Here is an 18,908-nt window from a genome sequence, read left to right as displayed (position 1 = left end):
TTTGCTATAAAACTGAGTGTGAATGGCCTGTGAATATCATGGAGCCAAAGAAAGAGAAGATGAGGGAAATATACAGAATGTAGGTGAGAGTGTGGTTACTGGTTTTCCAAATGGAAGGTGCTGGGTGATTCACAAAAATCCCAAGAATCAGACCTCTGAAGGCAGGGAAACAGATTTCACAGGTAATAGCCATTCTCAAATGGTCTCCATAGGCCAGAGATGTCACAGGTGTATGGACGCAGTAGTAATCTATGCTCTGTGATGATGTACCAGGCCTCTGAACACTTCACACACTAATACTCATGTGATAGAGAAAAGAAAGTATCATCACAGGGAGTGGTGGCCCACGCCTGTAATCCCAACACTTGGGAGGCAGAGGCAGGCGAATTTCTGAGTTCAAAGTCAACCTGTTCTACAGAGTGAGTTCCAGGATTGCCAAGGCTACATAGAGAAACCCTATCTAAAAAAAAAAAAAAAAAAAAAAAAAAAAAAAAAAAAAAAAAAAAAAAAAAACCAAACAAACAAACAAAACCAAAACAGAAAAAAAGTAGGAGGAGCAAGAGCAGGAGGAGGAGGCGAAAGAGCAGCAGCAGCAGAAGGAGGAGGAGGAGGAGAAGGAGGAAGAGGAGGAGGAGGAGGAGGAGGAAAGTATCATCATTGTAGCTTCCACAATCACAGGACACTTTCAGACACAGGTGGGAGATGCTTTGCAACATCCACATCCTCTGCAGGTGAGGATGTAACTGAAGTCACTGTGGTACAGCAACAACTCTAATTCAAAATGTCCATCCCCTTCACTGATTAAAAACTAAGAGATGTATATGTTTAAATTTTATTTACCTATGTGTAAATGTTGCTATGTTATTAATGTTGCTAGAAAAACACATTTCTTTGAATATTTTGGATAATTGAATGGGGTATGCCTTTCAGTCAATCACAGTTCTACTGACTCTGGAAGACGAATAGCTCATTGCTGTCAAAGTAGAACACCTGAAGATCTATGGCCTGTTTGAAAAGTTTTGACAAAACTGTCTGGTCAATATACCAAGCCAGCTCACGAAAAGCTGGGGCAGAAAGTGGATACTTTTGTGCCAGGACATCTGGACATACAGAAGTGTAATCTTGCAATAAACAAAAATTAGTTGTGAAATGGGGTGAGGCAGAGCATGGTTCAGATAGACAGGTTGAAAGCAGGAAGAGGGAGGATTACTTTTTGGGTGGTGGACTACAAACTAATTCAGAGCACCCATCGAAAAGAATCCATAAGATCCTGGCAGCCCAGGAAAAATAATCTATGTCAGCTTCCTGTGCAGAACATGAAAGCCAGGATCCTCCAGCACCATCACAAGACACTTGCTAAGAAGGTATGTGACTGCTTTAGAAGGCTCAGTTTAATGATGAATGGATTCCTATTTCCTATCCATATAATTTCAGTGGAGCACAGGCTGTATGCTAGCCAGTCGGGACAGGAAGGATCAATGGGAACAGGTGTTTGAGAACTGGTCTTGATACTGTTGTTAGTATTAGAGGCTGTGATGTACAGCAGTTAACATCAGTAGTGGTAAGGTTGTTGTGACCTTTCTGTGGTTAGGGAGTTTAACAATTTCCTTTCCCCTTCCATAGGTACCATTGCATACCTGGAAGGAGAGAAGAATCTGAGACACAAGGAAAGCTCTGCAGTTGTTGTCCTAGCATTCCCATAGCAACTGAGGCAACTTACTCTGGATGTGGAACTCAGTTTTGACTTCTCTGTTTTTAGAGAGACAGCTGCTAATTTATAGTAGTTGTTCATTATTTTGATGAAAGATAGATAGATAGATAGATAGATAGATAGATAGATAGATAGATAGATATTCATATTAAAATGTTCAGGCAAATAGATGTACCTAGAAAAAATTATCTACTGAGGTAAACCAGACACAGGTGGAGAAATATGAAATATATTCACTTATGTGTGGATATTAGCCAATGCTAAGACAATGAACTTGATATTCATAGGCCCATTTTATTCAGAGATATTAAGTATAGAAGAGTTGACTTCAGAGCACACAGTGGCACCCAGATTCCCTGGTGGAAGTAAGTAAAATAGATTCCATGGATGGACTGGAGGCAGATGGGGATGTGAAAGGGAAAATGAGGTAGAGAGTGGGAGGGAAGTTAAGGTTGAAGGAGACAATGCTGAGAGACAGTTGGAATTGAGAGGGGCATTTGAGTGATGATATGGAAAACTACAGTGGTACATACTTCTTAAATGCTATAAAGACAATCAAAATTCAGTAACCTACTAATGGGGGTGAAGAAGTCCCAACTGACCTGGTATTTGCTTCAAATGAGCTTTCTAGTACACTACCTGAGTTTTATTTAATTGAGGTTTTGGCTAAGTGGGTCCCTTGGATCCATAAGCAATCTAGACACTTGCTAAGATAACTCTTTGTTCTGTAGAAATTGAGAGCAGTTCTCCATTACCATGCATGCCATCCAGAGAACTCATTGGACGTGGAGAAGTTGAACCTTCCTGACTATATAATATTGTCTTTGTTATGAGAAGTTACTAAACAGGCTAACAAAAGAGAAATGTGAAAATCAACTTAGCTGCCTTCCAAGTGCTGGGATTAAAAGCATGTGTCACCACTGCCTGGCTCAAAAAAGAATTTTTATTGAAGAGAAGTACTACAAATATAAGCAATGTTGTTAGCACCAGGTGCATCTGTGGACAGCTAGAAGTGTCTTTACAGTCAGGTTTTCGACCCAGTGAAGAGGCTCCTCATCTCTAGGCAACAGCACTGCTCCTGCATCTGTTGTCATGACACACACCATGGAATCACTCCCCTTTTACATGCTTCCCATCCTCATGTACTGAATAAAAGAGTCTTCCCCTGTCCCACAGCCCTTCTTCTTCTTACCTCTCACCCCCTCTCAGAGGCTGCTTCTGGCAATAAAACCTTCCCCGTGAGACCTGAGGCTTAGTGTGATTTGTCCGGGAGTTTGCCGGCCTTCTCTAAAAAATATGAAGAAGTCCTTTCTTTCACACAAATACTATCTCAGAATATATAAAAATTGAATATAGGAGAGAAACCCTATGAATAAGCCATGTGATAAAGCCATCCAATGTTATAAGTCATGAGAACAACAAGACTGCAGAGAAATCCTGTTAAATGTATTCAGTTTGGTGACTTGCCTGCTCCCTTGAGTTCTGGGGGAAAAATGCTTGGCAGTCGAAAATATACATAACAGCCATGGCCAACTGAAAATAATGGGATGGGCTCAGGAAACATGAACCATTCCCAGCTCATGGTGCTCCTTTTGGATGGGTGTTCCTTCCTTGTAGTTAGACCAGTTGCTATAAACCAATCAGCTTAAAGGCCAATATTCCTTTACACTCTTACCCAATCACATAATGTTAAAGCTTGGAAAATCCCCCTTATGTTTTTCTTTTTGTCTTTTTCTTTGTTCTCCTTTATAAATGCCATTACCCAAGGGATCACTCTCCTATCTGGTTGTATCAGGTAGGTTTGTGGCCTAAGCTGGAGCTTCAATAAAAAACTCTCATGCGGGCTGGTGAGATGGCTCAGCGGTTAAGAGCACCCGACTGCTCTTCCGAAGGTCCAGAGTTCAAATCCCAGCAACCACATGGTGGCTCACAACCACCCGAAATGAGATATGACTCCCTCTTCTGGAGTGTCTGAAGACAGCTACAGTGTACTTACATATAATAAAAATAAATAAATATTAAAAAAAACAAAACAAAACAAAAAAAAACTCTCATGCATCAGAGTTGTGATTCCTGGTGGTCTCTTTGGGGAATTTGAGATCTGGGAACAGTTGCTCATTCAGCCTTTTACAAAAATGTTTCTGTGACATTCTGTCTTCACACAAGTCACCTTGATGACAGTCTGTTGTTCCCCAAGGTAATGGCTTTGATTTTTTTCCTGATTAAACTTCCCAAATTCTTTAGTTAAAAGGCTATACCACAACATAGTTTTAAAACTGCACATTACAGTTGTGTAATTGTTGCCTGTACCCTACTGAGACCCTTGGGGTGGTGGAAAGAAGGCACAGAATCAAAGAAACAGATTCTGGGAATCAGGCAAGTGGCAAATGCAGACTCCTTTATTGCAAGTACTGCACAAACTATTATACTCCCATCTAAGCCTGATCAAACATCTGGGGTCTTGAGCCGTGATGGCAGTTAAAAAAATTAGCTAATGAATGTTGTTATCAAAGGCATTTAGAAACTATCTAGGCTATCTATAAACAAGATACAGCAGAGGTTGACAATCTAGCTCTACATCAAGGAGACACTGCTGATAAGACACCAACAGCCTTACCATGGAGGTGGTTGAATGACCCACCCATTTGGATTGATTGTATATGACAACTGAAAACCAACAGGCATTAGAACAGCTAGTCCAAGAGCAGCTGGTTGCTCAGCCTATAGAGTAATCCACCAGACCTTGGAATTCTCAGGCAGTTGTCATTTAAAAATATCTGGAAAATGGAGGTTGTTGAGAGGTCTCAGAGCAATTAAAAAGGTTATTCAGCCAATGAGATCCTTGCAGCCTGGAATCCCATTGCATTCTCCTGGAAAGAATGTTTGATGAAATTTAAAAAAAAAAAAGAATCTCGCCTTGCTAGGGATTGCAAATCGCCCCTGAAAAAGATACAAAGAGTGGATTCTATTAATTATCTAGGATACAGAATAAGTCTGCAAAAGGTTAGGCCACAAAAGGTGCAAATCAGGAAAAAACAATTGAGGACTCTTAATGATATTCAAAAGTTATTAGGAGATATTAACTGGCTGTGGCTTGGCCACTCAAGATCCAAGCAATTTGCTTCAAATTTATTACAAGGTGATAGAGATATAAATAGCCTGGAGAAATTAACAGCCAAGGATGAGAAGGACTTAGCTCAGGTAGAAAGGAAATTGCAGGATACACAACTAGTTTGTATTGTTCCAAAATGGCCTGCATCTTAGTTATCTTACCTTCTACTCATTCCCCTACAGGAATTTTCATGCAGAGGGAAGATTATGTATTAGAGTGGACATTCTTAGCACATAAACAGAGTAGGAAATTAAAAACCTACAAGGAGATGGTCTCTGAATTGTCACTAAAAAGTAAAACGAGACTTCAAAAATTAGTTGGGATGAATCCAACTGAAATCGTGGTACCTTTTTTTTAATGCAGAGATGACTCATTTGGATAAAATATGAACGTTGGTAAAAAGTATGCAGTAATTTCTTGGAGAAATTAACAACAGACACCCTAAAAGCAAGTGACTTTTATAAAATGAACTACTTGGATTTTCCCTCATATTGTTAAAGCAATTCCAATATCTGGAGCCGCTACATTTTACACTGAGGCTAATAAATAAGAAAAGGCAGAAGATTTAAGTAAGGTGGCTGATTGTTCCTAGAAATCAGTTCAAAAATCTTAATTATGTGAAATATTCATGGTGTTCTCAGATTTTCAAGAGTCTTAATATAGTAACTGACTCTCAATATACAGAAAGGGTTGTTTTACACAGAGACTGCTGATCTTATTTAGGATGATTCTGAATTGACTTCACTATTTATTCAACTACAACAAATTATCAGAAATAAGAGTAATTGACTATATATAAGACATATAAGATCCCATACACATCTGCCAGGCTCTCTGGCACAGGGTAATAATGAAATTGACCAGTTATTTATAGGAAGTGTACTCAGGGCTTTGGAATTTCATTAAACAACAACAACAACAATACCATTTTAACAGCAAAGGTTTCAAGAAAGTATTCTCTATCACAAGAAAAGGCAGTCTCTTCCAAACGCTGATACCATTGTACACACTAGCAAGATTTTGCTGAAAGGACCCAGATATAGCTGTCTCTTGTGAGACTATGCCGGGGCCTAGCAAACACAGAAGTGGATGCTCACAGTCAGCTATTGGATGGATCACAGGGCCCCCAATGGAGGAGCTAGAGAAAGTACCCAAGGAGCTAAAGGGATCTGCAACCCTATAGGTGGAACAACATTATGAACTAACCAGTACCACTGAGCTCTTGACTCTAGCTGCATATGTATCAAAAGATGGCCTAGTTGGCCATCACTGGAAAGAGAGGCCCATTGGATACGCAAACTTTATATGCCCCAGTACAGGGGAATGCCAGGGCCAAAAAGTGGTAGTGGGTTGGTAGGGGAGTGGGGGGGAGTATATGGGGGACTTTTGGGATAGCATTGGAAATGTAAATGAGGAAAATACCTAATAAAATATTAAAAAAGTAAAAAAAAAAAGAAAAAAGAAAAAAAGAAAAGGCAGTCTCTGCTTCTGTGTCTCTTTCATATTGTATTAGAAGTTCTAGTTCAAGAAACAAGGCAACTAAAAGAAATCAAGGGGCTGGTGAGATGGCTCAGTGGGTAAGAGCACCTGACTGCTCTTCTGAAGGTCCGGAGTTCAAATCCCAGCAACCACATGGTGGCTCACAACCATCTGTAACAAGATCTGACTCCCTCTTCTGGTGTGTCTGAAGACAGCTACAGTGAACTTACATATAATCAATAAATAAATCTTAAAACAAACAAAAAAAAACAAACAAACAAACAAACAAAAAAAAGAAATCAAGGGGATACAATTTGGAAAGAAATAGTGAGTTTTCTATTTTCGGCTAATATGATAGTATATATAAGTGAGCCCAAAAAATCCTTCCAGAAATTACATTGATAAACTTTGTAGAAAAGTGTCTGCATACACAATTAATTGACTTGAAGAAATCATTAGCTCTGCCCTATACAAAGTGATAAACAAGCTGAAAAGAAGTTAGGGAAACAGAACACATTATATTAGCCACAAACAAAATAAAATACATTCATCTACCTCTAACTAAGCAAGTAAAAAAGTGAAAGACAAGAAATTCAAGTATCTTAAGAAAGAAACAGAAAGCTACAAGAAGGTGGAAAAATCACCCTTGCTCATGTATAAATGGAATAGGCACATGAATATGTCCATCTTACCAAAAAGCAATATAGAGATTCAGGGCAATTCCCATCAAAATTCCAGAAAAAAATTCCACAGAACTTTAAAGAAAAAATTCTCAACTTCATATGGAAAAGAAAAACAAAACAAAACAAAACAAAACACAGGATAGATAAAATATTCCTCAACAACAACAACAACAAAACTTCTGGAGGTATCAATATCTGTAACTTTAAGCTGTACAGCAGAAAAATAGTAATAAAAATTTGCACAGTACTGGTATAGAACTAGATAGGTGAACCAATGGAATTCAATAGAACACCCAATAATAAACACAGTCACCTACAGGTACTTAAATTTTGACAAAGAAGCTAAAACCATACAATGAAAGTGGAGAGCATCTTCTATGAATGATTCTGGTCTAACTGGATGTCTTCATGTTGGAAATGCATATAGATCCATACTTATTCCCCTGCATATCACTCAAGTCCAAATGAATCAAAGACCTCACTATAAATATATACACACTTAATCTAATAGAACAAAAAGTGGGGAATAGCCTTGAACTCATTGGAATAGGAAACAACTTCCTAAACAGAACACTCATGGCTCTGAAACTAACGTCAAGAATTTTTAATAAAAGGAACCTCATAAATGTGAAATGATTCTGTAAGTCAAAAGACACCATCTTCGGGATCTCTATAGATTAGGCAAAGATCTTCACTACTTCTACATCGAATAGATAAGGATTCCTGCTACTAAGTAGAATGAGGGGAGACTTGTGTTAGAGGTTACTGAGAGAAGAGGAAGGGCTGATATTGTAATCTAATGTGAATAAATAACTTCAATCTAAAAGATACACATGAAGAATAGGAAGACATTCATTTACATGGAAAACAGAATAGAAACATGACATGTGAATATGCACATACTACTTGCAACATGGAATGAGGAGTGTCTAAAAAAAAAAAAAGAAAGATGAATTGTCCTACTTTTACAATAAATTACAATTATAACAAATAGCGTGTAGTATGTTTATTAACATACATAGAGATATGAATAAAATGGTGATCTCGTCATTCATATGCACAGTTCAGTAAATTATAAACCACCTAATATTTATTCTTATATAGAAAGTCAATTACATGGTCATTAGGAAAATCTTGAAAATAATAAATGTTGAATAGGAAAATAATATTTAAAATAGTTTCATACAGAATTGATTATAGGGACAGAAAAAAAGTGCCATATTTTTTTCCATACATTTTCAACGATTTTTTTTTTTTATTTTAGCTGAGGTTTACCTCTTTACAGAGCATACGTATATACGCTCGGTACTGTTGCTATCTGGACTCAGATAAAGGCATCAGATGTCCCAAACTGCATTTAGGGTGATTGTCAGTTACCATGGGGGTTAGGTATTGAACCAGTTTTCTATTTAAAAGAAAGCAATTCTATTAACTGGTACATCATCACAACAGCCCTCCAAGAGAATATGCCCATGTCAATCCTAGTCTCCTGGAGCCTGATCGTCCCTTTCTCAAAACCTGAAGAATACCTGGAACTTTGTTATAGTCTTTTTTCACTGCACCTGCCAAGGTTCTTATTCAATAAAAAAAATCAAAACCAATCAACAAGCCAAGTGGTGGTGGTGCATGACTTTAATCCCAGCACTTGAGAGGCAGAGGCAGTCAGATTTCTGAGTTCAAGGCCAGCCTGGTCTACAAAGTGATTTCTAGGACAGCTAGGCCTATACAGAGAAACCCTGTCTCGAAGAAAAGTAAAAATAATTAAATAAAATAAACAACAACAACAAAAAACCAAAAAAAAAAAAAAAAAAAAAACCCAATCAACAACACACCACCTTAGCCATGTGTGCATGTGTATCCTCCTTCAGCCTAGGCAGGCTGGTTCAGACTGTTTACCACTGAGGCAGGGCCACCTGCTGTGCTGCTTCTCCACTCTACTAGTTTCCTTTGATGTGACACTGTGAGGCTGAACCGGTTCTCCAAGATTTTCTGGACTTAACTGCAAACTGTGAAATTGGTGAGTTTCTGCTAAAAGGCTGTTTTGACAACTTCACATCTCTACATCAAGAAACTTGGCATGACTGGGGATGGGTTTCTCTTTTTATAAGCGCAGACTTTTTTATTAAACATTCGAACCTTGAGCAGACTAGCATGTCTTGGTTCCATTATTTCTCAACCCGCCTAGGTTCCCTCTTCTCTTTCAGCTCCAGGTTGCCTCCCAGGCTCTAACCTGGACATGAGAGCCACAGGCCAGCCCCAACATGCATGAGAACAATGCATTTTTGGATGGAGACAAAAGACAGAATTTTTCAAATAGTTACCTGATTAGTATTATTTAAAAATTCACATGTATTGTTATATTAATTATAATGTTTTTTCAAACTATAAAACATTCTGACCTATTATCATCACACAGGATCATACCTAGGGTATTTTTTTTCAGAAGTTAAGGTATAACATTAATAAATCAGAATATGAGAACAAATTAATGAATGCTGTATCTATATCAGACAGTTCATATATTTCAGGTTCAATATTAATACAGAGTGTTTTGTTGGTTAATAAATATTTATATAATGATAAATATAAAGACAGCTAAAACTTTAAAAAAATTGCTAAAATATTGTTTAAGATTCAATCAAAACTCCAGTGGTCCGTATGGGACGAATATCTAAAAAGCTCCCAGTGGATGTATAATCTCCAATGGCAAAGAATCTGACTAGCACAGTGATTAAATAGCAGAGTTAAAAACCATGGGTGGATGTGAATTCTATCAGCTTTGAATCTGCCACCAAAGAAATATAACCATGTTTGCAACTGACCAGTCCATCCTCTGAGAAAGTATTACATAAGAATCCAGGCAACAATAAGATGAATTAAAAAAAAAAAATCAGGATACGCCACACTTACATGGTCAGCAATTTAACAACACAGTTATGAAATGCACACTAGGATTTGAGGATCAATGCTCTTATGAGCAGCAGAGTAAGGGATTTCAATCATTCTCCAGTTTCTGTCTGTCCACTAGCCTAGCAGCTTCTGTGACCTTGGAGTGTCCAAGTCTTCTGGTTTGCAGTTCCTGCCACTGCTCTGGTGACTGAAAATTTTCCCAAGGCGTAACTTGGGGACAACTGCAGAGGAAGGGAATTTTCACATGGCTGTGTAGACCCCAGGAAGTATTCTCTAGTCCTAGTTCCACACCATGCAGCTCCAAACTCCTACTGACAGGGATGGGCTGATGATCCCACTCTCTTCCTTCAGGCCCTCAGTCCCTCTTCTCAGTTCTCCTGTAACAAAATCAATTTCAACCCAGGAATAACTCTACCTGCTCCATTTGTTTCCCATCCCGAGGCTGTCCCATCAGTTGTCCTGAAGCTGAAGAGAAGTTTCCTTTCCCTGCAAGGTACTGACATAGACCTAGTGGGTTCCTTAAAATCTAGACGCTGGAAGTTCTAGAAATGCCCATCAGGCTCCTATAGTGTGGCTCTTATTATTTACCTTACAATGCTCTTCCACAAATAGTTAATGTTCCAAATCCAGTGAGCTTCTGTCTCCATGTTCTTCAAACATGGTATGGTTAATTATACCAAGCCAAGGACTTGCATCTTTATCAATATACACATGCTATCTTCCACACAACTCAAACAGAGTCTACCTGGACCTATTTTGTCAACCATCACCATATGCTTGCAGTACCATAGATAAGAAGTGTGTGTATAAATGGTTATAGAATGAATATTGTGTGAGGGGTACAAGGTAAGATGTGTCTTCATTGTGTACTTCTAGAAATTTTTCCATGAACCTGGAAGTCACTTCAGATCTGGGTAATGATCTCTCAGTCATTAAGCAGTGAGGCCTAAATCCACTGAACATGTGCAATGCGAATCAAGAGACTGTCCAACTGGTTGCAATTTCCAGACTAGTAAGAGCTACTCAAGCCACCTAATTTTAATTTGCCTGGTATGTGTTTCAACATCCCTGAAGAAGCAATTGGCAGAAAATACTAATTATCATCTGAAATCAAGGGCCAGTATCCTTGAAATCTATGAAGCCATGCTTTCATGTATTTTTCTATATTTTTCTCTCATACTTCCTTAAATTCAAGAGTTATTTCTGAGGCTCTGAAGGCATCTACATATTTCCTTTTCTGAGCCTTTTTATCTTAACCTAGTAATACTTGCCTGGAACATTGAACTGAATTTTACCTATTTCAGTTAACACAAATCACCATATGTAAAACAGTGTTTCTAACTCTTTTAATGCTAAACACGGACATTGAATCCAAATTATTTTTAGGTGGGCAGACTACCCTGCAGTTCAATGAATGATTTCTCAGTTTTAAGACAATTGGAAAAATGTGTTTTCCTATGCTTTTAAGCAACCACTATGACAGGGTCATTACATCCCAAAGAGATTGTTATCCACCAGTTAAAAATCATTACTATTAACTTTTTGATATAGGTTTGCAAAAATATTCATGACTTCTGCGTATGTTTTATGTGAGGCATTTCCTGGGAAGATGCTACATATATTCATCTGAGTATCCCAAGTGCAAGTTAAAAACAACCAAAGCAAACTTGTCGATTCTTTCAGCTTTATTGGAGTTAGTTACAGGACAATAGGAAAGGAGTTGGTGACCAGATCACAAGAAACTCAGAGTCACTTGTTATCCTAACAAGCATTTGAGAAGAATTATGATTACTGGATATTCGAAGCACACTTCACATCTATAAGCATATTTATAGGATAAAGAATATGCAGTCTGAGTGGCTCAGTTTGCCAGATACTCTTTTAAGTATAACTTTTCTTAATTGGATCATTTAAATTAAATATACAGAATGTTATCAGTTTTACTAGATATTTTGAGGATTGCATTAAAGACCTTACATAGTTTCCTTTTTGAAATGGATTATTTCTGTCTCAATGAAAGTGTTACACAATACTATCTTCTGACTTCCAACTTGTCTTCATCTTGTAATATTTGAGGGTGAACAAGTAAAAAAAAAACTTGTGTCATGAAAAGCTTTCTACATTTTCACATGTTCAGAGTTTCTCCCTGCATAAATAGTTGACATTATCTAAGATTTGAACATTGCATGAAAATTTTCATAAGATTTTCATAATCATACTAATTCTCTAGTGTGGAGCCTCAAGTGTTGTCAAGAATACACCGTGAATAAAACATATGCCACATTTTCCCCAACAGAAATACTTTCCCCTAAAAAGTTCTTAGATATTCTCTCTATCCTGAAGTGAAGTCAAAGATATTTCTTCATACAATGCATGCGTTAAGTTTCTAGCCTGTAAGTATTCACTGTTACAGTCTAGGAACTAGGCCAAAAGGAAAGGATTCATACCTACAATATATTTGAAAAGTTTGTCTTCTTTAAGTATTCTCTAATGAATTTTAAGATGATGTATCTTGGTAAAGGATTGTCTCGTTCACTTCATTTATAAATATTCTCTACTGTATGAAAAAATTCATGATTTCTCAGACTGACATTGTGAGTATTGTATTTGTCACATACAAACTATTTGTAAGGTTTCTCTCCTGTATGAATTTTCTGATGATATTTAAGATGGGATTTTTTGGTAAAGCATTTGTCACATTCACTGCATTTGTAAGGTTTCTCTCCTGTATGAATTCTCTGATGAGTTCTCAGACTGCCTTTTACAGTAAAGCATTTGTCACATTCACTGCATTTATAAGGTTTCTCTCCTGTATGAATTCTCTGATGAATCCTCAGACTGCCTTTCAAAGTAAAGGATTTGTCACATTCACTGCATTTATAAGGTTTCTCTCCTGTATGAATTCTCTGATGAGATCTCAAAATAAATTTCTGGGTAAAGCATTTGTCACATTCACTGCATTGGTAAGGTTTCTCTCCTGTATGAATTCTCTGATGAATTCTCAGATGGCCTTTTTCAGTGAAGCATTTGTCACATTCACTGCATTTGTAAGGTTTCTCTCCTGTATGAATTTTCTGATGAATTCTCAGACTGCCTTTTCTAGTAAAGCATTTGTCACATTCACTGCATTTGTAAGGTTTCTCTCCTGTATGAATTCTCTGATGAGTTCTCAGACTGCCTTTTACAGTAAAGCATTTGTCACATTCACTGCATTTATAAGGTTTCTCTCCTGTATGAATTCTCTGATGAATCCTCAGACTGCCTTTCAAAGTAAAGGATTTGTCACATTCACTGCATTTATAAGGTTTCTCTCCTGTATGAATTCTCTGATGAGATCTCAAAATAAATTTCTGGGTAAAGCATTTGTCACATCCACTGCATTGGTAAGGTTTCTCTCCTGTATGAATTCTCTGATGAATTCTCAGATGGCCTTTTTCAGTGAAGCATTTGTCACATTCACTGCATTTGTAAGGTTTCTCTCCTGTATGAATTTTCTGATGAATTCTCAGACTGCCCTTTCTAGTAAAGCATTTGTCACATTCACGGCATTTGTAAGGTTTCTCTCCTGTATGATTTCTCTGATGAAATCTCAGATGGCCTTTTTCAGTAAAGCATTTGTCACATTCACTGCATTTGTAAGGTTTCTCTCCTTTATGAATTCTCTGATGAATATTAAGATGGTATTTTTGGGTAAAGCATTTGACACATTCACTACATTTGTAAGGTTTCTCTCCTTTATGAATTCTCTGATGAATATTAAGATGGTATTTTTGGGTAAAGCATTTGTCACACTCACTGCATTTGTAAGGTTTCTCTCCTGTATGAATTCTCTGATGAATTCTCTGATGGCCTTTTATAGTAAAGCATTTGTCACATTCACTGCATTTGTAAGGCTTCTCTCCTGTATGAATTCTCTGATGCCTTCTCAGACTGTATTTGTCAATAAAGCATTTGTCACATTCACTACATTTGTAAGGTTTCTCTCCTGTATGACTTCTCTGATGAGTTCTCAGACTGCCTTTTTCAGTAAAGCATTTGTCACATTCATCGCATTGGTAAGGTTTCTCTTCTGTATGAATTCTCTGATGAGATCTCAAAATACATTTTTGGGTAAAGCATTTGTCACATTCACTGCATTCGTAAGGTTTCTCTCCTGTATGAATTCTCTGATGAATTCTCAGACTGCCTTTTTCGGTAAAGCATTTGTCACATTCACTGCATTTGTAAGGTTTCTCTCCTGTATGAATTCTCCGATGCCTTCTCAGTTTGCCTTTTTCAGTAAAGCATTTGTCACATTCACTGCATTTATAAGGTTTCTCTCCTGTATGAATTCTCTGATGAATATTAAGATGGGATATTTGAGTAAAGCATTTGTCACATTCACTACATTTGTAAGGTTTCTCTCCTGTATGAATTCTCTGATGAATTCTCAGACTGCCTTTTTCGGTAAAGCATTTGTCACATTCACTGCATTTGTAAGGTTTCTCTCCTGCATGAATTTTCTGATGAATATTAAGATGGGATTTTTGGGAAAAGCATTTGTCCCATTCAGTACATTTGTGAGGTGTATAATAGGATGATTCTAGAATCACACTGCTAAGCTTGTTCCATTTAGAAGACTTCTCTTGAATATTCATGTGTTCAAGAACAATGTACTGGCTGTCTTGATCCATGACCTTCTCATACTTTCCATGTATGCAATGATTTTCTGAAAAAAAAAAAAAAAACAACGAATGAAAAATAAGGGCAATTAGAGGTGATATGAATTACTTATATGAGGAGTAAGGGACTCAATAATCAGTGATCTCATGGATTCCTACTCTCAAGAGAGGTTTTCCTCTCTCTCTCTCTCTCTCTCTCTCTCTCTCTCTCATCATTACATGTATCCTAAGAAGAACCCCAAATATGATTTATATCAAATGTATGTAAATGATAATAGCCTGCTAAACGTTATTTTCAAATTGGACAGCATACCCACCTCAAATATAATGACCCAGAATTGCTCTTGTCTTAAGGAAAAAGAGGGACAAAGAATGGAAAAGAGACTGAAGGGAAGGCCATCTGGATATCTCAGAGCATTTACATAAACACATACTAGGAAAACTCAAAGAAAGAAACGGGAATTCTACAAGAAGTTCATTCTTACCCACAAACAACAGATTGTTGCAATTCTCCAACATCACATCCATGTACAATGACCTCTGAGCAAAACTGAGACATTCCCATTCCTCCAGTGAGAAGTCCAAGGCCACGTCCTTGAAGGTTAACAGAGCCTGGAATAGAAAACTACCTATCTGATACTGGACAAAAATACTTTTTTACTTTACAAAAAAACTAATTAAGATACCCTTTTGGGGGGCTGGTGAGATGGCTCAGCGGTTAAGAGCACTGACTGCTTTTCCAAAGGTCATGAGTTCAAATCCCAGTAACCACATGGTGGCTCACTACCATCTGTAACTAGATCTAACACCCTCTTCTGGAGTGTCTGAAGACAGCTACAGTGTACTTACATATAATAAATAAATAAATCTAAGGAAAGGAAAAGAAAAGAAAAGAAAAGAAAAGAAAAGAAAAGAAAAGAAAAGAAAAGAAAAGAAAAGAAAAGAAAAGATATCCTTTTTGGGGCTGGAGAGATGGCTCAGTGGTTAAGAGTCCCGCCTGCTCTTACAAAGGTCCTGAGTTCAAATCTCAGCAAACACATGGTGGCTCACAGCCATCCATAATGAGATCCTATGCCCTCTTCTGGTGCATCTGAATAAAGCTACAGTGTATTTAGATATAATAATAAATAAATTTTTAAAAAGATATCCTTTTTGATGCAGATTAGGAAGGAAAATATGAAGAACAAATGTTTTCTAAAAGTGCTATGGAAATGTGTCTATAGATACGAATTGCTGCTCTTCCACAGACAATCTATAGAATGACTTACTAAAATGCTCACATTTAGAAAGGCTCTCTAATTAAGAAAAGAAAAAAAAAGAAAAAGAAAAAAAGAAAAAAGAAAGGCTCTTGTCTTCATGAATTTTCTGTGATTTACTGAGACCTTCACAGCACATGAAAGATTTGCCACCATCATTCTTTTCAAAACTTTTGGTGTGCAGTTTGGATGGTATACTGTCTTTTAATGTCATCTATTATGAAATTTGACTCCCAGCACCACGTGGCACTAAAACAGTAGATTGTTAAACCCAGTTTGTTAAAAATCCAATGATCTCTTCTGAACACTACTGACAGGAGAAATACATAGCACATATGCATACATTCAGGCAAATGTAAGCAACGTATATTGAAGAGAAATTAACTTTATTCAAAGAAACTTTCTAGACTACTAATATTTCCTTATATTTCTTTTTCTCTGAGAATGCATGATGTAATTTCAAAAGCAGTAAACATTTATAGAATATAACATGTACTTTTGATGTCTAGATGCAGTAATGTAGCTTTTATGATATATGGGTTGATATTAAACAGAATCTCAGTGTCCCATTAGAGATAGTCAAGTTATGATAAAAAATATGCTTTCAAATTTTACAGTGTCCACTTTGTTCAAATATGGACACCAGCTTAGTCTTATGTGCAGCTGTATCTCACGTCTGTATTACAATATGTCCATTTGACAATCTGAGGCCTAAGTTCAATGCTACACACGTTCTAGAAGAAACAGGTAGAATACAAAATGCAGAAATAATGGATGGACTAAATGACTAAGCTTTTTCATTAAGCACAATAGAACTGCATCATACACTGAACGTTCCATGACACAGAAAATCAAATGGTTTTGGAAATTATTTTATGAAAATATATTGAAAATCATAAAATAGAAAAAAAAACAGTATTAGGGAGCTTTAAAATTATTTAACATTTTACATATGTTGGCATAATCAATATGCATAATAACAATTTCAATAATACCATATGGTCTTTCACTATAAAATGATTAGATATGTATGTATAAGCACATAACATATGTGACAATGCATTCCAATGAAGTATAATCATTTCTTGATCAAATTGTGTTTTTAAATTCAGGGAGAATTATACTAAATATTCATTAAAATTTAATGACTTATTCATCACTGTATTAACTTAACTGAAAATTTCAATCTTCTAATTATATTTTTTTCTTCAGAATTTGACCATATGTATATAAGAATTGCATCTTTCATAGAGAAGTATGATTTGTAATTCTACCTTTGTTTATCAAAAATTATAATATACAGACTATATATTGTCTTTATTGCAAATATGCCTTTTTTTTTTAGAAAAATGTAAGCCTGCAACATGAACAAATAATTAAAGGGTAAAGGGTACTTGCTGTTTCTACTTTAAAAACTAATCTAATTCTCTCTAAATATATTGCAGCTCACTATTATGCCTTAATTCAGTCCCAAAGCGTTTGGGGCTGTACTCATGGTTTTAGGGGCATAATGTATCATTCAGTGTAAATAAAAAACATTCAGATATACACTTATGTACTTAAAGAAGATAGTATTGTAATGAAAAATCGAAACATTGCCACAACCCTTCAGTTTTCCCTATGTAATGCACAGCTTGGCTGAAGCAGATTAGCATAGATTATATCAAGCCTTTCACTTCTAAAGAAAAATAGACAAAAAATAAGAAAGGACATTCCTACCCGGCATGGTGGCACGCGCCTTTAATCTCAGCACTCGGGAGGTACCCAGGCAGGTGGATTTCTGAGTTCGAGGCCAGCTTGGTCTACAGAGTGAGTTCCAAGACAGCCAAGGCTACACAGAGAAACCCTGTCTCGAAAAAAAAAAAAAAAAAAAAAAGAAAAAAAAAAGAAAGGACATTCATTTATGTTTGTAAATTGATGGTTTATGTACAGCACCATAGCTATCCTCTCTAGAAAATTTTACTAATATAGTTCATGTGATGAAATACAAAGGTGAAGAAAATGGGACTTAAAGTTATTTCTGAAACCAAAAAGAGAGGAAAATAACAATTTCTATATTGAGAATTTTCCACAGGGACAGTGTCTCTCTTGAGATAAATAGATTTCAGGTGTCAACTGTGATTACTGTGTGACATGAGGTGTGAAAAAAGAGTTGTGAGAATACTGAAGTCTGTATCAGCTCACAATCACAGTAATGGTAAAAGAAAGACATTTTCCTTCCATCATCTGTGACCCTAGGGAGCTAATAATATATTTACTATTAGGATTCAAAACAGTGGATCTCTTATAATTTTACCTTCTACAAATTCTACTCTTTCATATCTTCTTTAGTGATGTGAATTTCTATATCCTCATTCACAAGCTAGAAACCTGACCTTCCCTGAAATGCCATTTATGTAGCACAAGAGACCTTACTTCACACTAATACAAAAGGACAGAACTTATTCAACATAGAAAATATCCATCAATATGTTCTTTGAGCATCATTCCAATAGATCCTTTTTGAAACATGCAGGTATCTAGTCCAAGGGAATTATATGTCCTCACAATATAAAATCAAGTTAAAATATAAAGATGATGTATACATGAAAGACCAGAACATTAAACTTTCACGATTACAGAAGAAAATAAAGATCATAAAAAATAAGCCCTTTAGATAATATTCCATATGTGGAGAATAAAACATTTGGATGATTTGAATAAAAAGTTGTTTTTTTTTGTTTGTTTTTTTTTTTTTTTTTAAGAAATGTGGAAAGGACACTGACCTGTGGCATGTTTAGCAGAGACACACTCATTCTTTTTGTTGAACTTCTCCCAGGTTCTGTCTGAAGAACAAAGATTGAATTCTTCTTGAAATTTCATATCAAGAATTGAACGGGGGGCTGGTGAGATGGCTCAGTGGGTAAGAGCACCTGACTGCTCTTCCTAAGGTCTGAAGTTCAAATCCCAGCAACCACATGGTGGCTCACAACCATCTGTAATGAGATCTGACACCCTCTTCTGGTGTGTCTGAAGACAGCTACAGTGTACTTAGATATAATAAAAATACATAAATCTTAAAAAAAAAAAAAAAAGAATTGAACGATTCAAAGATGA

The 18,908-nt window shown here is 36.5% G+C and overlaps 1 protein-coding gene across 5 annotated transcripts; it reads right to left on the bottom strand.

Annotated features, from left to right (window-relative positions):
- Positions 1-12,516: 12,516 nt before the first annotated feature.
- On the bottom strand, positions 12,517-18,607 carry LOC147004128 (uncharacterized). 5 transcript variants are annotated; one of them, XM_085838633.1, is made up of 6 exons: positions 18,578-18,607; positions 15,042-15,168; positions 14,364-14,603; positions 13,998-14,297; positions 13,247-13,745; positions 12,517-13,162 (listed from the first exon to the last, which is right to left on the bottom strand). In XM_085838633.1, exons 1-6 carry the CDS (start codon positions 18,605-18,607, stop codon positions 12,517-12,519), a joined length of 1,842 nt encoding a protein of 613 aa, XP_085694759.1. The 5 variants fall into 5 exon arrangements, with proteins under 5 accessions (XP_085694759.1, XP_085694757.1, XP_085694758.1 ...); XM_085838631.1 differs by having other exon boundaries at positions 12,517-13,157; positions 13,326-14,297; XM_085838632.1 differs by having other exon boundaries at positions 12,517-13,745.
- Positions 18,608-18,908: the final 301 nt, after the last annotated feature.

Source organism: Mus caroli, unplaced genomic scaffold (assembly GCF_978045245.1).
Source record: "Mus caroli unplaced genomic scaffold, Mus_caroli_1 scaffold_6, whole genome shotgun sequence".
NCBI lineage: Eukaryota > Metazoa > Chordata > Mammalia > Rodentia > Muridae > Mus > Mus caroli.
The sequence above is the reverse complement of the archived record's forward strand: the minus strand, read 5'-3'. Positions and strand labels throughout refer to the sequence as shown.